At 34.6% G+C, this 27173-nt stretch overlaps 1 protein-coding gene across 1 annotated transcript in view; it reads left to right on the forward strand.

The window, feature by feature from the left end:
* LOC145665180 (aldo-keto reductase family 1 member C1-like) overlaps positions 1–26592 on the forward strand; it is a 36815-nt gene extending 10223 nt beyond the window's left edge. The window contains exons 2-6 of the mRNA XM_081732464.1: positions 14259–14456; positions 16433–16683; positions 18895–19054; positions 24461–24558; positions 26550–26592. Of these exons, the coding sequence (XP_081588590.1) occupies positions 14259–14456; positions 16433–16683; positions 18895–19054; positions 24461–24558; positions 26550–26592 (750 nt within the window). The remainder of the gene's footprint in view (positions 1–14258; positions 14457–16432; positions 16684–18894; positions 19055–24460; positions 24559–26549) is intronic.
* The last annotated feature ends 581 nt before the right edge of the window (positions 26593–27173 follow it).

Consider the following 27173-nt stretch of genomic DNA (forward strand, 5'->3'; position numbering starts at 1 on the left):
TCTGCTTGTATTTGAGTATCTGTAGATTTTTTTTTACTCTCTCTATGTATTTTATGCTGTATCTGCAAGCTTGAGTATCTCTGATTAAAAACTAGGAAAGTACTTTTTAGTCTTACTGTAGAATGCAAATATCGTAAACTTGCTAAGCGTAATCGTAATTTTGAATATATTCATTTTTAATACCCATGACGTTTGCCTTCTCTTTTGTATAACATAAGTTTGTATCCAAGGAAGATCCCCTAAAAATTTTACGGTAAACTTATAAATGAACTATAATATGTCCCCTACATTTTTGAACTGATTACAGCTTTGCTGTAATACCAAAGAATTTATTTCTCACTACAGTTGATAAATATAACGTAAATAAACACATTCTATAACACAATATAACACATAGATTTTAACTATGCGGTATGAAATCTGGAACATCACAATTCTTCTATACTAATTCATATTTTACCCGCGAAATCTATTTTAATATTGTTTTCACATCTACTGACTAAGTCTTCCTTCAAAATCTATTTTCGGGTATAGGACATGAGTATCTATTTCTTATATATGTTAAGTTATATACATGATTTTAAGCTTAATATTCTTCACCAAGAGATTTTGAAGTGAATAATAAGTCAAGTTTCATGTTTTTAGATTGCATCTACTTCTTCTGGTCTTTTCATTAGATTGATTTAGGGCTATACTGTTTCCTTATGGTACATGTGTTCTTTTCACCATGTAGACTTCAGTGATACACTGTTTTCTTATGGAGAATGCATCATTTAATCTCCTTCATGAAAAATTAGTGGTAGAATGCTTACTTGTGATACATGATGACTCAGTGATACAGTACTTCCTTGCACTAATTGAGGTCCCTGATTGAATTTTGAATGTACTGATTTAGTAATAAACTGATTCTTCATTAATCTTTAACATGTTTATTTTTAGTACCCATGACGGCTTAGTGCTACAGTGTTTCCTTATAATACTTGAGGTCTTTTCATCAAATTAAGTCAGTGATAGATTGATTTCTTATACTACAAGTTACCTTACTCATTTAATTTTCATAGCATTCACACAGTGGAAGTGTATTTTACATCTATATGTTCATACTCATTATCTTTTAGCATGAATAATACAATCTATCCCCCAAAATTTGCTGCATCAATCACAAAAGCGCATGAATGATTTCTATCCATACCCAACTGGTTCTACTTTGTATCCCTATTTCTGCAAGATACATTTTCCCTAGGTCTTCCTAACGGTTGTTTTCCTCTTATTATCATGAGTATATTACATGACCTGTCCCCTCCTAGACTTGACGAGTCTAACAATGTTTGGTAAACGGATTCTAAAATAATAAGGTTTTTAGGTATTTTATTCCTAAAGAATTGCTAAGCTACTTGGTATATTTCTTGAATTAATACTACAGTAATCCACGTAGTATATTCGTTAACGTTTTGGCTTATGTTGCACCCCCGCTTACGGATTTGCTCTCTCAAAATTTGTAAAAGTTTGAATGAAGTTTTCCAGGGTTTTTCTTTTTCATTTAATCATTTGAAGCAAAGGCCGGGATGGTACCTTACTTATAGTTTGTATACCGCTTTTTTCCTCCCCGAATCCTTTCTTCCTACCTTTCCCGGATTGTGTGCTTCCTAAAGAACATTATCCTTCAAACACATGAGTTTCAATACTCAAACTCATCAGTTTCAATCCTAACTAAGGACTGTATCGAAAAGTAACTATCAACATTGGTAGCGCTGGTAGGCACGGGCCAGGCAGCTGAAAGTGAGTCCACACAGTCTGTGGGTTAGTTCGCAAGTTGTACTTAGCTGCTGTACCATGTTGAATGCCGTGTGAGGAGTTGCATAGGCTATGGGACGAATTCCGAGGAAAGTGAGGTGCAAAATTCTGCACAAATGGTGTTCCCAAAAAGGAGCTACCTACAATCAGATAGCAAAACAGATGGAAGTGCAACATGCAAGTGCGAAAACTATTATTGAAAAATTTGGTAATCATTTTACTTTTACAGATTTGCCGAGATCGGGGCGAAAAAAGGGTGCAGGTTACCTAAAACTGGGCCAGAAAGTGGTGAGGTTAATTAAACAAAATCCATCATTATCTGTTCGCGATTTAGCGAAAAAGGCAGGTACTACGATCGCAATGGTTCAAAGAATTAAAACTAGGATTAATTTGAAAACCCACAGAAAACAAATATAGCCAAAGAATCGTCTAAGCAGAAATTGAGAGCACAATCACGAGTTCGCAAATTGTATGAACGATTTGTGAGCAGGGAAGGACAATGTGTTTTGATGGACGATAAAACTTACGTGAAGGAGGACTTTACAACACTTCCTGGCCCTCAATATTATACAAAAGTCAAAGATGAAGATGTGGATGACTCGGTCAAATGTGTTTCAGTTGACAAATGTGGACCAAAAGTGCTCGTGCGGCAAGTAATTTGTTCGTGCGCCTTACGATCTGGAATTTTCTATACACAGGGAACTATTAATGCTGAAATATTTGAAAAGGAATGTCTACAGAAAAGATTACTCCCTTTGTATAAAAAGCACAGTGTTCCCCTATTGTTTTGGCCGCATTTGGCGACGGCCCACTACGCTAAATCTACGCTAAATTGGTACATTAAACACAAAGTGGATTTTGTTGCAAAACAGGTGAACCCACCAAACTGCCCTCAGCTCCGACCTATTGAACGGTATTGGGTACTTGTGAAGAAAAATGTCAAACAGGGTGGTAAAGCTGCCAGGAACATGGCTGAATTCAGAAAATATTGGTCTGACGCAATGAGAAAATGCACCGCCAATATTGTGCAGAAACTATTGGGTGGTGTTCGACGAAAGCTTCGTTTATTCATCAGACACGAACTGTAATGTATACTTTTTTTCTCTTTGTATTCAACAAGTACCGTAGTGTAACAAATTGATTTTTTCCTTTGTACATCTCCTTCCATTTTTATTCCTGTTAATGATACATGTTGATAGTTACTTTTCGATACAGTCCTTAATACTTTTTATTCAAATTGTGTTTTATCTGTAATATATACATTCTGTAATATACACTCTCTCAAGGTGTCAAATTTTCTCAACTTTTTCGTTCTACAAGCACCTTTAAAAGATTTTCCGTTGTTTCAGAAATCATCATTCTTTACAACCACATTTTTTAAATGACGTTAAAAGATGCATATTTTTACAAAGAATGTGATAATGTAAGTAATTTAATCATTGATCAATCATTTGCTTTGGACTGTTTCATTGAAGATAGTATTTTTCAAAAACCAACACATGATTCTATAAAATTTAATGAATCACAAGCTATAGCACTAATTCATTTCAATGGACTTCTCCATGATACTTTAACTAAAATTCTATACCAATCCAAAGAATATTTATTGCTCAAACATATGAAATAACAACCATATTTTTACTTAATTAATATAGAAAGAGAAAAATAGACTGACATGAAATATTCATGTAGTTAGACACAATGATTCGATTCCAGTTTGGTGCAAGCAGTCCCGGTGGGGGGACACTCGGTCAAAAAAAAGTGTACAATACTTTTAAGTTCACCCATCTTGAATGAATTTTTCTTGGATTTTCCTCATCCACACCAATTAAATGCCTTGGTGATACCTAACTTATAAGTCCCAAACCACTTTCTTCCTCCCCGAATCCTTTATTCCTTCCTTCCCTTCACGGATTGTGTGCTCGCCAAGGGACGTCATCTCTCAAAACATGAAGGGCTAAATGGTCTTAGATGTTAAAAGACCAAAAATCTAAATCGTAATCTTAATCCTATTCGATTCCAATTTTCGCAAATCAATCTCAAAACGAAAGAATCACATAAGATTTTTAATATCGGGTCAAGTGTTACAGGACACCGTGTGATTTGTATATTTCAAGTTCAACTAAATACTTTTATTCTTCATTTCTATTAGCAACATAAATCTGAAAGAGCCTGTTAGAATTTTCTGCTATGATATTATAAGAACAAAAATACATTGGAAAGCGCAGACAATTCATAGCAAAAGATAACCTTCAAATCTTACAGTCATTCAGAATTCCTTCCTTCCTTCCTACTAGTATTTTATTTTATACTTAAAAGGCTATTCCAACCACTTTCGCTTTCTTCAAAAGAATCCCAGGGCGGAAAACCAAAACCTGTTTTCTTCGAAAATACCCAAACAGTGAAAAAAAAACCTGAAGAGGAGGGTAAAAGCAGAGGAGTGAATAAGAGGTTACCGTATTCAACTAAAACTTGTTTTCTCAAGTGGTTATGAGTGTGTGTGAAGTGATCTTCACCTTAAAATTATGAATGGGGAAACGTTTCTGAATCTTTCCATGTTAGCAAATGTAAACAAAGAATATTTTTCAGTTAATTTACTCACCACCAATTTCAGGATTTGTTCTTCCATTAAATTTCTAGTTACCTTCAATAACCGTACAAGTCTCATATTAATAATAATAATAATAATAATAATAATAATAATAATAATAATAATAATAATAATAATAATAATAATAATAATAATAATAATAATAATTGGTCAAGTAGCTAGTGTATGTGCCTTTGGTACACGTGGTTCTGGCTTCGATATTTGGCAAGAGAGCACAAAGTTAGTTTTTCTGTCATTCAGTTTCCTTAATCAATAGTCTACTTTAGCCTAAAGACCATAACTGTTAAATAAAATAATAATAATAATAATAATAGATCTTCTTCATATCCACATTTGACAAAGATAAATGTAAGTTCAACTTGTTTATGTGGTTCGGATATCAACTTATTCTGTAGATCCATGTCTCAAATAGCTTTGAAATTCTTAAAAAAATAAATAAAAAAAATAAAAACAATTCAAATTGAGCTGATTGAAATCAGATAATAAGTTGCAGGTTCATGTCTCAAAAAGTCTTTTTGCTGAAAACAATATTTTAAAATAACTCACACATATTAAAATGGGAAAAGAACGATTCACATTTTCTTGAAATAAAACATCAAATTTTCAATATAATTAGATTTAAATTAGATATCACTTTATTTTTACTATTTACAATATGATGATTTTTATTTTCAGATTTTTACTTTTGTCTTTTCATTGTGTATTATATCCCTAAAATGACTTCAACTTTATTATCTACCACCTCTTCTTTCTTCTTCTTGCTCTTCTCCTGCTCTTCCATGTTTTAATGCTCTTCTCCTGCTCTTCTATAGTGCGAATTATTTCTCTTCTTCTTTTCCACTTCCCTTCCAAACCCCAAGGCAAGCCTAGAATTTCTTGTCTCTTTTTTACTTTGGTGTAAATGTCCAAAAACACGGAATTCACACATGCACTGCATGAATGTGATTTTAAATTCTTTTTATTGTTCGGACAAATGTCCGATAAAAAATAAAATTGCTTAACCCCCCTCAATCTAATCTTCTGTTCACAATATTGAACAGCACATGTAGTATGCTCACAAGTTATTTCGGAATCCATAATCTGAAATAATAAAGAAACGTAATTTTTTACTATTTGTTCAAATATTAATAAATTTACATATCAAAATATTTGACTTTAATTATGTTTGGACAATTATTTTATCCTATAAATCATGCAGATTTCTCTATTATGATAATGAAACGATACTTTTCCTTTCTTTCTTATATCCTATCATTTTTAGCAATACCATACTCTCTAATACTATTAATTTTTTGATCTTTAAGTCAACAAATTTTCAAGACTAAACTTCAGTTCTACAAATTAAAAGTCTATGTAAGTTTAATTTCATATATCGGTTTTGTAATCTGAAGGTATCGTACGGACCGTTCCTTTAATTATCTCAAGTATCATTCTTATCGCTCTTTGGAATAAAATATGCGTTAATTCACATATATTTATACCTTAAGAAAATAATCAAGTCAGTTGGACAGTACAATCAAATTATTTCGTTACGAAAAACAAGCACATTTTTTTTCCTTATCCCACAGGTTATTTTCAAGTGTTTTATCCTAGCTTAGAATAATAATTAAAATTTAGTAAATTCAAATAATTTTTTGAGGGGTTTTGGTGATTCAGTGATAGAGGGTTCACCTCTGGTGCGTGGAGTACCGGTTTAATCTTAGCGCCTGCGAATTATTTCAACATTTTTATAACAAACATTAAGTTTGGATTTATTTTTTTATAAATTGTGGTGGACAAACACCATGTACTTGGCTTTTGTTGGGGTTCTATATAATTTTATGTGGTTTCTTTTTGTAAAGTGATGGTTCAACAAATCACAGTTTCCTTTAGCGTAGCGGTATAACCGTCAGACGTAAAACTCAGTTATCGTTCAGATTAGATAACCCAACAGTACAGTGAATCATATTGGGTAGCCTAACATGTAGGGATTATACAGACATTTTTCTTCACGGATTATTCTCTCTCCGAGAGATGTCATCCCTCAAGGGGACAATAAGATTAGATTTCCAACTCTATATTCTAATTTCGGAATTCTTTTCTATACCTACATGTAATGAAATATACACTTTTCTACGATATATACTGTCAAATCATTCAATCGAAAAAGCATGAAAGCTTTTCTTTTTTCAGACAAGGCAAGGCAACATATGTCAAGATACCCTTTCATTAAATTGTGTACATGTCATGAGACGTAACGGTATAACATAATCTTAGATGGTAAAAATTCGGAAAATCTTGTGTTCTGTAAACGGATTTAATCACTGTTTATATTTCAAACTAGAATACTAACTCAATAATAATAATATGAATCATGGTGACGCGAAAAATCAATGGTAAAGCATTCGTTTCTGATGCAAGGATTACTTGATTTATGTTTTCAGTTTAGATCTTCCGCAAACATCATGCTTCTACATTTTCTCGTGGAAAACCCTTTCTACTTTCATTATAATTTAATCTAATATAATGGTGCGAAACTAAAAATTTCATTTTCTCCCAATAACATTACTAAAATGTTTGGGAAATAATTACTTATGAAAATTATGTAAATCAGTCAACCAAATTAAGAATACGATATCATATTATAAAACAACAAGCAATCCAAATCTGTTAAGCAATCAGTTCTATTTTAGAAAAGTGTGAAATAATATTCTTAAGTTAATAAGTATCTATTTATTCAAGTAACTAACTAACTAACTAACTCTATGGCCTATGAAACCCGAAGGCCACGTTCACAAAAGCTCTCCACTGACTTTTATCTTTAGATAATTGCATCCAGTTTCTACATTGTATTCCTATCTCTGCGAGATCCATCCTCCCATTTGCGCCTAGGTCTTCCTGATGGCCGTTTTCCTCTTTTATTACGACTATATTACATAACATACGCCCTCCTAGACTTGACGACCCTAATAATGTTTAATAAACAATCTAATAAATTACGTTATGAAGTTTCCACCATTCCCATTCCCGTTTCTCTTGGGTCCAAATATTCGTCTCAGGATCTTGTTCTCAAATACTTTTAGTTTATGTTCTTTCCTCAGAGTAAGTGTGCATGTTTTGCAACCATACAGAACAACAAGCATGATTAACGTTTTATATATTTTAAGCTTCAACAGTATGAACCGAATAATGCACGAATTCCCTGGTTTTAGTCAACATTTAATTTCTCCGTGAATATGATTTTTTCCTCTGTTAATACTGATCTTAAATATTTGAAACTATCCACTTTATCAAAAGTATTTTTTAATATTTTATCGCGTCCATAAAATGCAGTATTACGGTCCCGACGCACTTCAATGTATTTACTTTTCTCTGCATTTATTTCTAAAGCCATGTCCCTGCAAGCGTTTCATAAGATCTCTGCATTTATTTCTACTGTTCTCCTATCATCCCTTATTAAATTTACATCATCAGTATATACCATAACTGGTGAATACCGTTTAACTCTATTCAACAATCTAATTAAATTATTCTGTCAATATATGAAAAAAACATCAACAGGAAGACCGTATATAAAAAGAAAAATCGATTAATCTACCATGAATAATTCATTACTATTTCTGATAAAATCACTAAATATTATGATATATTTTGTTCAAACAATCTAGTAATCACATACAGGATCTAACATCTACCATTTTCACAAAATAATATAAAGATTTCTTTCATTCAGATCAAATAAATGCTCAAATCTTGGTCCATCATACACACAAACAAATATCACTTTGTATCTTTCCACAAATAGTACGTTCACTGAAGGAAAATATTGTACAAACGTGTTAAAATAGATGTAATTCCGACCTATAATTCAAAACTCGATCTTAATCTTCTGTAAAACATTCCATAAAATTTCATAAAATTTACTTGTATCTTCTTAGTTATCGGGCATCCCTTTACCGTAAAAGAGTGGTGTTCAATTATCGGCAAAGCCATGTAGTTCAGATTCGATGTTAATCACTAGGACCCGTCTCATATACCCTAGTTATTGCACAAAAATCGTACTTAGTTATTGTACTTGTTGTTAACATAAAAAAATCCTAACGTGGTTCACGAGAAAAAGTTAGATTTCACTTGAGGTCCCCGTCTCATATAGTCTAGTTGTGAAAAGGCTATTAATTCGATAACTCAATAATTTTTATAAATGTGTTCGTATATAAAACATGGTTTAATAATACACCATTTGTCTTCCGATCAGTCCAAATATAAAATATCAATTCAACTAATACGTAAAAGCTCGGCACTGATTTCATTTCATAGCTAAAAAACATGGATTTGGTGTCTACTGTTTGTAATTTACGTTTTCCTCATGCTTGTTACGCTTTCCTAAGTGGGGAAAAAATCAACTGGAAACCTTCAAAATGTAGATGTGGAGAAAAATGGTAAGAATTATTTGGGTAAAGCAGAAAAAGAAATAACAGGATGTTAGAAGTGTTGGGTGAGAAAAGAACATTTTTAGACATTATTAGGAAGAGAAATTGGTTGTGACATTGCCTAAGAAAAGAATCTATCATGAGTGATATCCTAGAGGGTATAATAACCGTAAAAAAAGAGGGAAAGGGTTAATATTAAAACTAAAAGATCGCACGCAAAAACAAAAAAGGTTAGCGGTGGAGCATAGAAGCTTCTCAGCTGTGCCCTATCAATAAAGGCAAAATACCTATGATAATGATGAATGTTTGTTTTCAATTAAACTTTAAAAGCAATATGTATTCTAGACACGGTTAATAACCAACTAATAATATTGATTTCATTCTGTGGTCTTCCATGAAAAATAAATAGTCGTATGACTTCAACATTACATATTATATAATAATAAGAAATATATTATTTTCTTACCTGGTAATTCTTTCTGAAGCGTGGTTCAAACTCCTGGAAGTGGTATAATCTAAAAAGAAAGAAAAATGAATTACTATATTTGAATTGTTTCTATTACAAAAATAATCAGTGGTAAGAAAGAAAAAATCAAATGAGTATTTATTATAAAATTAATCCTTTCCGAAAATAAAGAAATTTTTCATTCCAATGAGCTAAGTCTAAGAAATTAAGAACAAAATCCAATTCTTTCTCAAAATTACATGTTTTCAGGATACTATAAGTCAGCTTGCATGTATTTGGTAAAATAAATGTGATATAAAACAAAAAGAAGATATTGATTTCCAAATGAATTCATACAATCAACAAGAATTACTCTAAGATAATTTCCAATAATAATAATATTAAAAATGTTTCATATCTTGTAATCAATTAATGAAAATGAATTTTTATCTGAATATATTTAAGAAGACAGAAGTCCACTTACCTTTTCAAATATAAGAACAGATGAAGTAGCGCCGATAAAAAAAAAACAACTTCGAAGCAAGAACAGCGTCACACTCTATTCAGCTAACTTGAAATGACAAAAATCTTCAAAATTCAGTTTTTATATTGATCAGAAGAAACCCACGCCAATTTTCACAATTCCATACAACAATAATAAAAAAAGGTTCCTCTAAAAAGATTGTAAACCACTTTTTTTTCTTTCTCTCTGGAATTCTATATGGTCGATAACCCCTCATAGCAATAACGGAATGGATGCAAACATTTAAAAAAGAAAAAGAAGCAATTCTACCTTTCCTCTTACTTCGAGGGTAAGAAATCCTGTCCTTCAAACTGCAATAAGACGCCCAATAGTCTCCCACCGGATTTTATAGATTCTGTGAGTATTTTTTTCTCTCATTATATAATTAGTATATGTGTAACTAAAGTTCATTAAAGTATGGCAATTAATTATGTTCTAAGAACCTCACCAAGTATGTATTTTTAATCAATTTCATAACAAACATTGTATTGCATTTACTGTACACATGACATACATGTCCATGCATTCAACACTTATTTTTCCTTACATCATGCTTGCCTTTAATACATGTGGTCCTAAGTTCATTTTCAATAGTGTATGTAACGTTTCCAATTTAATTCCCGGTGGGTGCCTTTGGCGTAGGAAACCGAGTTCAATTCCCGGCAAAAGGACATGTGGCTCGGATTCCACGTTAAAACCTGTAGGTTTACGTCTCATATAGCCTCGGTGTTAAAATACATACTAATCTAAAATTAAAATAACTCGATTTCCGGCGGAGGTATATAGTTCGGATTCTACATTAATCAATAAGTCCATGTCTCATATAGCCTCGCTGCTAAACGGAAAGTTAAACTCAAAATCAACTCATCTCAACTCAATTCACGGTGGAGGTATATAGTTTGGATTCTACGTTAATCAATAAGTCCATGTCTCATATAGCCGCACTGCTAAAAGACACACTAATCTAAAATCAACTCAACTCAACTCAATTCCCGGCAGAGGTGTATAGTTCGGATTCTACGATAAAACTGTAGGTTCACGTCTCATATAGCTGCACTGCTAAACGGCACGTTAAACTCAAAATCAACTCAATTCCCGGCGGAGGTGTATAGTTTGGATTCTACGATAAAACTGTAGGTTCACGTCTCATATAGCTGCACTCCTAAACGGCACGTTAAACTCAAAATCAACTCAATTCCCGGTGGAGGTATATAGTCTGGATTCTACGTTAATCAATAAGTCCATGTCTCATATAGCCTCGTTGTTAAAAGACACATTAATCTAAAAATCAACTCGATTCCCGGTGGAGGTATATAGTTCGGATTCTACGTTAATTGCAAAAGTCCACGTCTCATATAGCTGTGCTCCTAAAAGATACACTAATCTAAAATCAACACAACTCAAATCTAGTTATAAAAAAAAAAATTCTGTACCAATCGGCTCATGCGGAACCCAATTAATATAATTAATAATGGTACAAACTAGTTCAATGGTAGAGCATCTACCTCTGCTGTTGGATTTTCTCATGTCAAGCATGGCCATATCATTTTTTAGTGTTCTTATAACAAAAAGTATATTCTATAAATTGATTTATTCACCATCAAGCTCATAAGTCTTCTTAAAGTTCCCGTTTCCTCCCACTTCCTCATTCCACTATTTTTCATAAAGGGAATATTACGACAAAAATGCATTCATATAAATTAGTCTAACAGAATAATTCTCTGACAATAAATTTAATAAATTCATATAGTCTTAGTGGTAAAGAAGTCTCTAGTATATGAGGTTCTTGGTTTATTTCCTCGTCAAAACCATTTTACTAAACTCAACATAAACAAGTGTCAATCAATATTATCTAAGTAAAGATTCCTCTCACTTTCTAAGGGCTAGTACCACAGTAAAAAAGTCTTGTTCTCTCTTAGTTGGGAAATCCTAGGTCACACAAATTATTTAAACATTTTCTCTTATTTAGTGTATTGCTGCTACAATCCACATCTTCAGTGCTTGGGATATCTTGGTTCGATTTCCAATCAAGTAAATTTGTAGTGAGTAAACAGCTTGCTCATGAGCTTTCCTCTCACTTTCTTCATTCCAACATTTTATTTATCATAAGGGGATTATTAGCACAGAGTAAACTGTTATAAGTTAACCTAAGTGATATAACCATGCGGCACAATATTTACAAATCAAAAAATGATATCATCACACATCATGGACATTACACGTTGCATATACATTTTTTAATTATAGGAGTTAATATTCATTCATTCACAATAACAATTTTATAAACCCATCTTCCCGTCAAAACAAGTTTGGGCAACTCAGTCCCCCGCCCTTCCAGCCTTCCGTTGCAACATGTGTTTCGGCGCGGGTCTCTTTACAGCAGTCATAAACAATAAAAGAAAGAATGTTTCGTTTCAATACAATCTTTACAAAAACTCGAGGAAAACAAATTCATGTAACAACCTAACTGTTACGTAAAAGGGGGACAATACATAAAGCTTTTCCAAGTTCAATGTCATGTTTGGGTTTTATTTTCTTTTTTTCTGTAAGGGAGAAAAATTTTCTTGAAGGACATTCACATTCCTAGAATGCAATCTTCACAAAGCTCTCTAAAAAGTAGACAATAATCCCTAACAGTTTCTTTTTTAACAGTAACTAAATTGCACAATTGTGTTCCAAAAATCTTTTTGAGGGGGACTCTGGTATCTATGTGAAGGTCACACTGTCTAATTAAATCTGATGGTTGTATCTAACGGTGAATCCTAATTTTTTCACGGCTCCTTTCGGGTGAAGGACGGTATCTCATAAATACCAACACAGAATCACAGGTGTATCCTCCAACAAAAATGGTTAAATCTTCAAAGAATTCATCAAAGAATTCATATATAGCCATTAATAAAGCGTTATTTTCAACTTGGCCTTGCATCAACTCTCAAAAACCTTGAGCAAATTGTAATTTCTAAGAATTCAGGTGTCAAGGATTTTTCCAACATCGTTTCACATATTGGCAATAATAAATGATGAAAGAACGTATCAAAAACAACAATAAAGTTTTATTTTTCAAGATAACCTTCAGTCAAATTGTATTTTCTACGAATTTTAACTTTCACAGCCATAAATTGTCATTGAACACATATTTTCACTCAATAAATAACATAAAAAACACTCATAAATAGCAAACATCCCTTTCATTAATCAATAAACAGCATTGTCTCGACTCGGAAATGCCTCGTCTCGCTCTCTGATTGGTTAAACTACTTCTTTGAAAATTATCTACTGTACTGCACTTTTTAAAATGCCTACCATGTTTGATAGCTCGCCCACTTCCAGTCGACGGCCATCCAATAACATTTTGTGGATTTTCTTTACCATATTTAACGTAGTCATCCCATTTGGTCGATCACTGCGATGTTCGTCTTTGCAGCTCGTACGTCCTCATTTGAACTCTGTTATCTGACATTTTACTGATGCAAACGAAAAACAGACTCCCACAGAGTAGCTTTGATATTGGTTGAACTGAGACATTTTAAATGAAAGTATTGTATCACATAACCCATTTTTCCATGTTTACAAATTCAGTGCGAGCGTTCACTATTGATGGCTGCCAAATACTAAATAACGTAGCGCCTTCAAACTTCAAAGTTAAGCATTACAAGGTTGGTACTTCCGATCATAGTAATGTTTTTCAAACAATTACTAGTTATACGTTAGGTCGGGTACTTCTGGACTATCCTCGAACCAAGTAATTTGAAGAGGGATAGTATGTATTACATCGATACAGAACACAATAATGCTATTAAATATAGAGGCAAGACAGACTACAGAACATACCTACAAAACATACCCTAGTCTCAAATGTGACAGTTCTAGCACTACGGTCGATCGAAAATGATGGATACAGGAGTAACATTCTCCAATGTCTGAAATCGAATCATAGATATAATTGTCTGAATCAGAATTTGAATTATAGATACAGAATAAATATCGATATTCCATATAATGAGGTCTATCATATTATATTGGTTCATGTTTCGAGGAAATTAACATTTTTCCAGCAGAGAAGATTCATATTATTAGTGTTTCCTAATTGCGGGAAAAATTTCCTTTATCGATTTTGTACGTAAATATATATTTTTTAAAAATGTTTTGTGAAAATACCACTAAGTCTACTCCATATTTGATAGCTACATTCCACTAGGAAACCAATAACGTGCACACCAAAACATGTATTTTACATGCTTGTATAGTAGATTGTCTACCACCGTGTTAAAGTTTTATCCTGATTGCATAAAGTTTGGTTGAACGTATAGGCTACATTATGTAGTGTTTGTGACTTTTCATGAAAAATCTATGAACAAAATGGAAGACTAAAAAGTACGAGGGCTTTTAGTTTTCATTCTTGGAAGCTGATGTTTTGTGTAACTTGCAGTTATCCTCCTCAATTTTGGTTAATTCATTGTATTTCTTTCTTATTAGCTTCCTCCAAAGGGTAATAGGCCAGAAAGTGTGGAGAAGTACATTTTGAAATCTCTTGAAGCTCTCCAACTAGATTATGTGGACCTGTACTTGATACACCATCCAGTCAGCACGCAGGACACTGAGGAACTCGTGGAATTTGACGAGAACGGACATTTGCTCTTTGATAATGATACAAACCTTGAAGCATTGTGGCATGTAAGATCTTTTAAACTTTATACCATGGTCACTTTTGTATGTACAAAAGAGAGGTATATAAAATACATAAGATTTACTATCAACTCCTAGATAAGTAATATATAGTTAAACAATGATATGCAGAATTCAAGTTGTCATTTCATAGGATGGTCATACGAGTAATACCAGTGTAAAAGAATTACAGATGCTTCTCCAAATAATGGAAACACCTGTAATGTGTAACATATGCGACGTGGTATTACTGAGAATGCTTGAGCAGCGTCTGGTCGTTGTTAGTATTTGTTTGGTGATCGTCCCTAGTGCGTCCGGCAGAAGAATGTTTGAAGCTCGCAAAACATAGTGATGTAAAATAGGAGATCTCTCCGAGTTTCAAATCAGCCAAATTCTGGATGCGCTGTTTGTGTAAATCTAAGATGAACTAAGGTTTACCATGAGGAACAGTGTCAAAGATGTTGACGGCCAGCAGAACTCAATGCAAAACAACATTAGCTAAGAGTAATAACAGTGGAAGGAAGAAAAGCTTCATTAACTTGAATCGCCAAGCATTAAAGAGGATTGTCATCACTGATTACAATGGTCCGCGTAGCATAGTCGCTAACGCTCTCGCCTTTAGTGTGAGCGTCCCAGTTTCGATTTCCGATGGAGATACTCGATCAAAAATGTTTCCAGGGTAGCCATCTTGAGTGATATTTTCCTGGGTTTCCCTCATTCGCACCAGGCAAATGCCGAGATGGTACCTAATATAATGGTCCCAGGCCGTTTCCTTCCTTCCCTAATCCTTTCTTGTTCCCTTTTCTCGGATAGTGTGCTAGCTGAGAGACGTCATCCCTCATATACTTGAAGGGCTAAATGGCCTTAGATGCCGACAGCACAAAAATCTCATTCATAATCCTAATTCCTAATCAATGATTACAGACCTAATACGGTAGAAGTGACTGCAGAATTTATTCAGTACTTGGAACAGCTTATTATAACAATTACAGAACCACATGGTTTTCAATTTCTAAATAGCTTATCATCGCCAACAACACTTTAGCGCGAAGGGAATGGTACCGAGAATATGAAAAGTGAATTATAGAATGTTGGATGACATAGACTCAAAAAGAAAAAAAAAGCTTTATAGTCCGAACTGTCCCCTCCCTACCGAGAAATCTGATAGTGGCTTTTGATGTTGTGATACGGAATTTTCTACTATTCGTGGGTCATGTAATTAAGTAGTAGACATTTTAGGTACCCTCGCATCTATAGTCCGGAAAATGATGCAGTTTTCGAAAATGACAATACGGCAATTCACACTTCTGTAGTTGCTGAGGTATGTTTTCATAAATCAAAACACTTTCTACGATCCGACCAATCTCCTGACCTCAACATTATTCAACAACTGTGGCCAGTTCTGAAAGTAGAACTACCGAGCAGACAGAACTTCCTGCACTGCACAAGGAACAGTATAATATTCCTGTGGAAACGATAAATGACCTAAATACCTCCATTTCATGAAGAACTAAACTCTTTTGGCCAAGCTTTATGGTTCCACGCCGTAATCATCTGGTAGGTTGTACTGTGCTTTCTTCAGGTGTTTTCATTATTTTGTTAACAACTGTATATAGTAATGAGCAATGCACGTTGTCAGTTTTGGAGAAACTCGGAAGATATCTTCATTTCTGTCTTCTGAATTCGATTAATTCAATCCTTCTCCTCGTCTAATTCATTGCGTGGTGATTAGTTTTGAGTGTAAATCAAATTTTTAAGCGCACAAATTTTAGCGTATATAATAGATGAAGAAATTTGTGGAATGAATAGTTTTATTGCTTGTTTCTTTTTATTGGTATTGATGTAATTCTACGGAGTAAGGTAGTATGATATAACATTAGCTTTAAAACTTGCTTAAAATTTGGATTAGTATTTCAAATTAGAAAGACATCTAATGCTAGGTATGGAAATAGACATAGATTGTACGAATTTTTCTTTCGTTGCAGGCTATGGAACAACAAGTGTATGCAGGAAGAACATTACATATTGGAATATCGAATTTCAATGCAAAACAAACTGAAAGAATCATGAAAGTGGCTCGTATTCGTCCTGCTTGTAACCAAATTGAGGCTCATCTCTATTTCCAGAATAAAGAGCTCATTGCCTTCAGTAGGGGAATGGGCATTCCAATCGTTGGTTATTGTATTTTGGGAAATCCAGGAATCAATACGTACTTTGCGATGGTAGGGAGAGAAAAGTAAGTTTTGAAGTTTTGTTGATTTGATTCCTTTTATGTTCAAATGGTTTTTTCTCCAACTCAATCTCATATAAAAGAGAAAATGCATGTACGGTAGTGTCCTGACAATAAGGCAGATACTACCATGTAATGTAGATACTGTTCTTTCAATTGTACAAGATGTCTTCTTTCCCTCCTATCGTGCGATCTGAGTGTAGGTACTGTGAACCTAGCCACACTCAGTGAGTTTTAACTTTTAACGTTGGTGTAACCGAACTTTTGTTGACGTTTTAGGTTCGTAGATTAATTGGGCTGACATGTATAGTGATACCTGTTGACTTGCTCACCTCTGTTCAACTAAATAACTTTGCATCGTTTTTTAGAACATGCATTTTCTCATAAGGTATGTATTGCTTTTACTCTTTTTAAGTTGGCTATACGTCTGTGTCAAAGCTATATTATTTTCGTGTTATCATTTCCACAATCACTTAAAATGTCACTATGATCACTGTTCCAGGCTTCATTGTCTTTTCTATCTATTTTACGTTTTATGTCTCCTTCATGCACTGAACTATTAGTATTCAGAGAAACACGAGGTCCACATTCACTGTAACTATCACCAGAAGTGGTGTTGAACTTAAGCTTTTGATCTAGTAAACCTTCGTCACTAGTAACTCTCGAATTGTTTTTTTTGTAAAATAGTCTGTGAGTTTAGTACTTTTACTCAACTCTACCCGCAGCTTTTAGCTTCTTTCAGTTTTCAGTTTTCTTTTCACAGCCCCACAGAAATGCTCTTTTTCATTAATTTGAAACCACACAAAAAGACGACTAAAATTATGTAGTATTATTGTTTCATCGACCGTACTTACAAATAAGCTATTTCACAGCATAATACAAAGAATAAAGATTCGTTTTACTTCTTTTTTTATATAAAATTACGAAAAAAGTAATTTAATCTTAACCTAAGAACAAAACAAAATTCAAAGAAAGCAAATTAAATAAGAACGAATTGAACTGACAACTCCTCTAAATACTTTTATTAGCATGCATGTAACGTACTGCATCTTTGAAAGTCGATTAGAAGGGAATGTGTAGGAAACGTAATGTAAAATTTCCAATTACACAGGGGTCCTGAAGCTCGGGACCAAGGGGCTACAGCCCGTAGCCTCCCTTAAATGGACCCTGCATTAATTATATTTATTTTAATGCTATAATGTCATAGGCCTGTTTAATTAGGACTAGCTCGGGAGAGTAATACTCCCGGAAGTAGAAACTAAATACACGCTTCTGATTGGTTGCATGATCCGTTTCTTGCCACGTAACAATTGCTAATCTCGTTCCTTGTGGCCGAGCGTGGTAGCGCTATGAGCTACTAACGAAAATCGCTCTTGGCGTGTGTTCAAACCCGGACCAAGGAAACTTTTCCAAATTCTTTTTTAAATTTTTATAACACTTTTCTCATTAAAATAAGATGAAAATAATACTCAGAAAAGTGATGCACTTACTTTTGTGCAGATAAGTAGTAGTAGTAGGAGGAGGAGGAGTAGCGCTAGCAGTAGTAGTAGTAGTAATAATAGTAGAATTAGGGGTAGTAGTAGTAGTAGGAACGGATTAGAAGCCCCGTAGGGTTCGTTTTGTTCCACCTTGACCACCATGATATAAATTTTGTGACCAACTTAAACAGCTGGCCAGGATAGTGCGTAAAACAGTAGGCTAGGGTAGCGCGCGAAAAAAAGTACTTGCGGGAGTATTACTACCCCGAGCGGGTCGTGTTTAATTTGCTCTCTCAAATCTTCCAGTGTTTTGTGTATTTTCGGCTTATACACTGTTCTTTACAATTTCCAAAACAAAGAAGTATAGGGGAAGGACAAATCCGGAGATTCAAATGGGTACTTAGAAACATTTCCTCTTCTTCCTCTCCAAATCTCAAGGCATGTGTAATCGAGAACATCTCTCATATCAAAATGAAAGTGGATTGACGCCCCATCCTCTTGAATGTAGCACATATCTTCATTATCAAGAATTATTTCATATCTTCATTATCTATCATTATCAAGGCACACAACATCACAAAAATTGTATACCTGTCTGTTTTTATTGGTGAGATATTCTGTTCTGAGGAACATATACATTAATTTGAGCACCCTACAGTTTTTATCTTCTAGGTATAAATTATGATAATCAGTATCTAATTATTTTATATTAACTATTAATTTTTTTCTGCTTTCTTAGAGAAATGATACCCAAGGTTTTGGAGGACCCTGTTTTGTTGGAGATTGCAGAACGTTATGGTAAAACTGCGGCGCAAGTTGCAATCCGTTTCCATCTGCAGACAGGGATTGTTGTTCTTTTGAAGAGTACCAATGAGGAAAGGCTAAGAGAGAATTTCGAGGTAATGAAATTGAAAGAAAACTTTTAACAATATAAATATCGAAAGGCTGATAGGCTTCAATACAGATGAAATGTGAAGGGTGTGGTACAGAACAGATACAGCCCAGAAACGTGGCATTTTCATCTCTGAGATATTAGTGTCTGATGTATCTGCTAGCAAAGTAGTCGTGCTATGCGGAGTTTAATATCGCCGAAATTGAATCTGCTCTGTGAAAGCAATATTGTAGACTTTTGAAGCACAACATAGCTAATCAGTGCATGAACAAGATTTTCCTGTTGGACACTCCACTGTGAATACCATAGTGCAACAATAGTCAGCCATTAATATGCATGACTGGACTAAGCCATCCGAAACAGACCCTAGTAAAGCTGACTCCAACCGGACTGAAATAGACTGGGACATGCAAGGGACTGAAATGTTGACGGCGTTGGAGAATCCTGTTCTGTTACTCATATTCATAAAACGTTATGTCTCGAGATAGGCCATAAGACAAATATTCATGCGCTGAAAGTCAGCTGTGTCCAGCAACAGAAAACAAACTGCAGAAAGCTACACGAGCGCCATCTAGGGGAGATCGGTGGAAGTTTCTAATTATTATAGATCAAGGCTATCTGACTACCTGTTGGTAGGTTCAAGCAATCTTGCAGAGAATGTCGATGCAAAAGGATAAGCCACTTTCATTCGTCGCATTCAAAGTTATTCATGATTGTGCATAGATTTGATTACAGGGGAAAGTTATAAGTACGTCATGCTGCCAATAACGTTAAAATTAGTGGTGCGTCAGTAGTATATTTAATGGATATCTGCAGATAAATCCCACACCGTATGTAGTAGACAATCAGGCAATCGGATGGAACTGCAGTCACACAGCCAGGAGTTCTACAGATGGGTGGAAGGTAAGACCGGGATTCGTTCCTTCACCAACATCTTAGTGAAGAGTTCCGAAGCCAGTCCAATACACTACTGCGCGCCTTCAGATTTCTGAAACACTATAATTTTTTCGTAAGGTATACACAGTTTCTGACCTCTGGAAATCGTCCCAATAGGAGTTGAGTAACACACTGTCAAGAAAGTATTCGTAATTTGTTAGTAAAACAAAATATTTAATTATCATCGTAATGTATTTAGTCGCTTTCAAAATATACCCAATTTGAAACAGTACACACATGTTAACGATTAACCAACCATCGCTCTACTTTCTTGCAGTCATTTTCCGAAATATCCGTGAGTTCGTACAGTGAATTTTCTTTAATGGATTGAATTGAGTCAAAATGCTTTCCACGAAATGTTAATTTGTGTTTAGGAAACAGAAGAAGGCAACTACGTCCATATCAGGTGATATAGAGCTTGATCAAGAACATTCGTTGAATGTTTCACCAAAAGAACGGTCGCAATAATCCTTTTGTGTGATGGTGCACTATTGTCCATGACTTGTTCTTCCAAAGTTCAAGTATTTTGGGACGGATATTTTTACTTAAACATCTCGTGACACTCAAGTAGTACTCTTTATTGACTGTTTATACCTGTGGCAGGAATTTTGAATGCACAAGATCATGGTAATAAATAGAAAAACAGTCAGTATTATCTTGATTTTAAAGCGACTTCAGGATTTTTTGTTAATTTTTCCTTCTGCATTCAGCCTCATCGTACAATTTAAACTCATAGTAAGTAGATTTCGAACACGATATTGCATAGCTTGAAACTAACTACACAATGGGATTTTGGGTGGTGATGTTTCGTCCGTGAGCTTTTGTCTGTATACCCATATTCTTCGACGATAATTACTGTATCCTTCGACGATAATATATAAAACTACATTCTGTCAGGCAGTGCTTCCTTTGCCGAAGATAAGATGCTGTATTTATCATGAATATGCTATTATGATACAACAAACCTTCATACTTATAATGTAACTTTGGACATAACGACGACGCCTCTAGAGCGCTTCTTACTTCTGTTACTAAATGCAGAATCTTGATGTTGGAGCTGTAGTCATGAGTCTATATTTACTATCATTAAACTGTGTGATAGGGTTGATCTACTATCCTGGTGAATATCAGTTCAGAATTGAACACCCTCGTAGCTACATAGTTATCACACACGCCTTCGGTGAGGGAGATCCCGGTTCGATTCCCATTTGAATCTCATGTCGTTCGGATCTCAGGTTATGCTATAGGTCCATGTTTCATAATAGCCTAGATGCTGAACCGCAAACGCTAAATTTGAAATCAAGAAATCCGTGGACAATTTGTACGTACAAGCAGGATTGGCTTAGGTGAATTTACTTTAAGAGTCAGACAATATCATCTATTGCACAATTAGCATCACACAATGCGTGCGTAGCATATTTAAGAATAGTACCAGAATCCCAAATTTCGTGAAACCAAGTTTTCCACTCAACACACTGAATCCGATTGTAACGACTCCTGAGATGGCAGTAATATTCCACAGTTCTCACAAAACAAGTCTATTCTTCTTTGATGACGATTTGCACTTTCTGTGCTGGGAAAATTGGAAGAGCCAATTGTTGCAAACATGAATTTGTTACCAATACCCTCTTGACAGTTAGAGGACGATCATCGACACATCTACTCCTCGTTTTCTTTTTTTTTCTTTTTTCTTTTTTCTTTCTTTTTCTTTCTTTTTTCTCTTTTTTTTTGTTAGAGTGGGCATTTGGTTGTGTCGACGGAGATGTGGAAATAGATCCTGTGTCTCAAGGTGCTGCTGCAGGTCGTTCTCGCTCTGAAACATTACTTCGGACAAAGGCTACAGCGAAAATAGTATTTCTTTTGAAAGACTAGTGTCGAAGCCTGTTCTGGGCTGTTGCTGAACGGATCAAAGCCTAGATGAACAGATTTAGGAAACGTAGCTATCCAGGTGTTCTTTCGGTACATGTTCGTTAATTGCTGTCAATTGTTTCACAATGTTTTAAAATTTTGAAAAGCTTCGGTAGAGTAACTAAAGGTCGTTGGTGCAGTGTGCAGGCAAGTAGGGTAGTTCAATATCCAATCTCTCAGCAACAGTCAGAATGGTAACATCATGAATACTCAGCCAAACTTTCAAATGATGTTAATACCCGACTGGCGTTATTTTCTGAAATTATCTTACCAATGGCCATAAAACATGTTGACTGTATGCCTCGTTAATATCCTTCGAAAGCTTATGTTTAGCACTTAGAAAACATATACGTCATAGAAAATGTATATCTGTATATCTGTTCATTCTAATATTTTCATGCCTGAGAGGACGAAAAGCCAAAACACGATTATCATAAAATCTGCTTTAGCGTAACTATTTAAATTCAGTTGCAGGGGAGACCAAACAGTTCGGAACATTAATGAGAGTGAGGATTGAATGAAACAGTGTGATCATCTGATCAAATATACAATAGAACAAAGTTGGTGACTTATGCTTGGAGGATAAGAAGAATCGCTAATGTCGTTCGGTTGTTGGAGACTACGAATGAAGCTGATCCCTGGAAGGAGACCTGCGGAAAGCGACAGAGAGATTGCAGGGAAACTAAGCGTTGAACATTCGACTCTAACATGTCATTTGGGAAAACCTAGACAAGGATAAAAGACGGGCCAATTTACAGAGAGCCAAACAAATCGACGCTTTGAATCTGCTCTACACTGCTATTACTTCTGTGCAAGGGCGCCCATCAGGGGGCAAGGTGGGTCCCTCGCACCCCCTTTAGAGGCAATTGTGCTTCGGAAGATCGAAAACCCAATAGATATTTTAGAATAGTTACCGCAAAATTTCAGACTACATTTGAAATGTCGCTTATACTTGCCTTCCCTTGGAAACCACAACATGGGCGCCCTTGCTTCTGTGCCCTACGAAAGTGATCCATTTTTCGAACATATTCACAGAGGAAGGAAACCTATGTCTTGAAAGGCAATCGACATATTTTATCAATGTTTGGACGAAATCATAGTCTATATGACAAGGTTAACCATATTTTCAAATATGAAAAACAGAAGAAAGAACGAATTATTTTTGTTGCATATTATCCGCAATTACTTTCTTTCCTGTTTTAGATAATACTACCATAATAATATGTATAAGTTGTGTTTTAAGTTACACGAATATTAAAATCAATTTTGAAATCTTATTAATCACGTTACTTTTCCATCCGTCCACTGAGCATTTAACTCAATTATGTAAGTACTTTTAAACCTGTATTCACAATTCAGGTATATTGATAACTGATGTTCGAAACATTTTCTTCTGGCCTTGATTCTGAAAACCAAGCTTTACAATAATGCAAATCTAATTTGATAAATTGGTCTATATGTTTTGGCCATAAATTAGATTCGTATTTCCGATCGGCATGGTGACCTGGTACCCGGAAGCCCTAGTTATGATCTTAATATTCCAACACAAACCCTAAGCACATTTTATTAATACAGAAATCATGGAATATCATTCTACTCCTACTATAAACTTATATACAGGGTGTTTCAAAACAACACCAACAAGGTTTGGGAGGTGATTTCTGATGCCAAGATAAGACAAAAAGTATACACCAACCTGGGTGCTCAAATGCTTCCTTTCGGAGTTATAGGGTGCCGAAAACATGAAAAAATGAAATTTAAAAATCTATAGCTCCAAAACTATGTGATCTACCGTAATCGGATCAAGACTTCACTGAGGAACTAATATGTGCCCTATACAAAAATCCATGTTTCAAAATTCTAATTCTCATGTAATAATTTTTATAGAGGAAATTTGGCCACGGGCATATAATTTCAAGTACTCACCAATTACCTCTATAAAAATTGTTGAAGAAGTACCTTAGGATTCATGTCTTCATGTTTTTGGTGGTGTATAACTACGAAAGGAAACATTTATGTATTCAGGTTAGTCTATACTTTTTGCCTTATCTTGGTGCCAGGTATCACTTTGCAAACGTTGTCGGTGTTGTTTTGAAACACCCTGTATACTTGTAGGACAGATATAATGCAGCACACGTAACGATACAATCATCTTGCAGGACGGAAGAGACGACTATTTATATCAGATAATAAATTACAGATTAAATACAATTCAATCATGCTTGATATGAGAGTTTATGTACAGAACAAGCAAAATAATTGCCTATTTTTCTTTTCTTCCTTGGATATTCGATGAGCTTTTAAATACAAGTAGGATTTTCATGTTATATTTAGTCTAAGTACTGTTTTTTATTTTAAAAAGGAACATAAATTATTCAAGTTTCGAGACAAGACGAGAATTATAAAAATTCTCGTCTCGTCTCAGCTCGAAAAATGTTTCTGTCTCCTCTTGATTGTAAAAACGCACTTCTCCTCTCGTTTTCGAGACGAAACAAGAAATTTCCTGTCTCATAAGAAACACTATCTATGTACTTGTGTATCTAAATATTACATATTTTGTTTTGAACAGGTGTTTGACTTCGAGCTCACACTGGAAGAACTGAGGACATTGAGCTACCAAGATAAAGGGTCTATTGCGAGAATAGCTGATAGATCAACATTACCTGGGTGAGGACATTCTTTAGCTTTTAAGCGCACACAGACACTCATATTCAGAATTGATTCCGAAAAGGAGAATTGCATAAACATCAGGCATAAAAAAGAGAATGTTGCAATGTGTGTGTGTGAAACTCCCCAAGATGAAAAATCACCATCATGGACTTTCTGACAAACTTCTATGTCTTAAAGTAGCCTCTTCGTCGCCGTCTAGTTTCATTTATTTTTGTTTAAACACAGTAGACTCCTTACTAATCAATCACAATGGCCGTCCCCTGGTCAGATAGCGAAAAATACGGTTGAAATGAAAATTGTTGTTTAATAGCCCCCTAAATTGTATAGCATCTCTATAGAATTTAAAAAGGCTTACAGCATTACAATTGAATCAATTTAACTTGCCAAAATAAACAGTTTTGAGCATAAGCAGCTACAGTCACACTCAGTTGAAGGAAGTATTGTATGTTGAGTAAAGCACACTGACTAGACTATTACACAAACCAGACGATTATTTACTGTGTGTGCGTACTGATTAACGAAAAACGCCAAACTAATAAAAATATATTCAGCCTATAATACGTACTGAATGAAGTACGGTACAGTATTGTATTCTAGTATTGCTGTTTGTATGTTTATTATTACTGTAATGTATCAAGCGCAGCTAATATCGAAAATGAGTTATTAAGTTGGAACATGGCCGGTTAAGCCAAGGGACAGTTAGAGAGTCAATTGTACTGTCTATCAACTGTGGTTTCTTTCGATCCTCCCTTTTATTTCCTGATTCCGTAACTTATATTGTGTCTCTCATAATCTAATTCCTCTTCAACTAATATCCCAACCTGTTTTTCTTCCTCTTTTTACTTAAATCCATATTAGTTCTTTTCTCCTCTACCATTCCTAATCCTTCCTCACTCACTTTCCGTTCGACCGAAATAATTTTCTCCATTCTTCTTCACACCTCTATTCTTCTCCAGGTTGCGAAACCTATTAGCGCGACTGCTAACTATTAAGAATTAGCTTACGTATATACGGACATGTTTTGCTTTTACAATAAGGATGAATGTAATTTTTATGATCGGAACACGTTCGAATGCCATGAATGAACCGATTGACATGAATGTTTGGTCATAGAGAGCAAATACTGCGAAATGAGAGTTTATCATGCCACCTTCATTGAAATGTTTGTAAGGATGGTAGAGGGAGTTCAAAATTTCACGCTGCAATAATGGATTGATTAATGATGACATTCAAATATTATGTTTTTCATTGTTACTGTCATAAAAATATTTTTCGTTGTCTCTAAGAGTACGATTATACAGAAATTTTCCTATTTCATCCCTTCCTTTTCCTCCTCCAACGGACCGAAAACAAAACTCTTTTAAATGGAACCTAGTGAATTGTATACTGAACTAAGTTTCATATCTCCTTTCCTTTCAAACTTTCTTTTCCTTTTTAGTAGGCGATCAAGTAAACACCGCGTTGATTAACCTCACACACAAAGAAACACACACACACACACACGTACATAGAAATTCTTTTTGTACAGAAACGTTTGAAACAAGGTTGCAAGTAGACCGGATTTACCTCTAGCAATTTCTATATTACTTTTCTGTAACGATTCACCATTTTGGTCTCTTCAAATCAATTTAATTCTATGTTAAAACACTTTCTTGCAAACAGACTAATATGGCTTTACGTAGAGATTATGTTAATATGCATTCTACCATGTTGGCCTCTTGAAATGAATTTAATTCCATGATAAAGTGCTGAAAATACTTTTCATGCTGGCAGACCAATATGGCTTCTCATGGATATTATGTTAATAAGTATTCCGAAATTTTGGTCTTTCTAAATTTTTCTGAATTGTATTTAAAGATTGAAAATGTTTATTAAAGCAGGCCAATGTGGCTACTCGTGAGTCTAGATAGGGTTCCCTTTTGACAAATGATTACGGCTACTTCCCTTTCACAAATAAATCTTAATCACTTCTTCTTCTTTCTTTTCAGGAGTGAAAATCATCCGGAATTCCCATTTAACGATTTATATTAAGACCTTATAATCAAATATTGAAGTACATGTGTTGTCAACAAAATGATAAAACGAATTACAAAGATATGAACAAGTAATTCTCTATATCCCTATGATTATTAATTGAATCGGTCATCGTTAAAAGGGGATACATATGTGAAGGTACAGTATAATCCGGTTAATCTGGTTAATCCCGATAAGCAGGACTTCGCTTAATCCAGACAGGAAAGAAAGCAGAGTACAAGGTCTTAAATGTGGCTAGAAGCCAAATCGCATTCGTCACAGTTCTCAAGTAAAAATTTCGAATGATTCAGAGCAAGTCTGTTGCGCATATCATAATACAGGGCACGACATATGTATGTACTGCATTGTAACTGTAGTGCTTTTAATTTTTCTGTATAATAGTACTTATATGAATTTAAACTTATACCCTTTAAATGCAACATAATAAACCTGTTTCACTGCTATGAACACAGTTTCAATGTACTTTCTACTATTATTTTTTAGATTATTTCAGTTAATCTGGACTTTTGTAGATCCGGTCAATTAACCCCCCCCCCCTATTAGCGCGGATCAACGAGGCGTTATTCAGTTTCAAATGG

Source organism: Thermobia domestica, chromosome 11, assembly GCF_964235325.1.
Source record: "Thermobia domestica chromosome 11, izTheDome1.hap1.1, whole genome shotgun sequence".
NCBI classification, from domain to species: Eukaryota; Metazoa; Arthropoda; class Insecta; order Zygentoma; family Lepismatidae; genus Thermobia; species Thermobia domestica.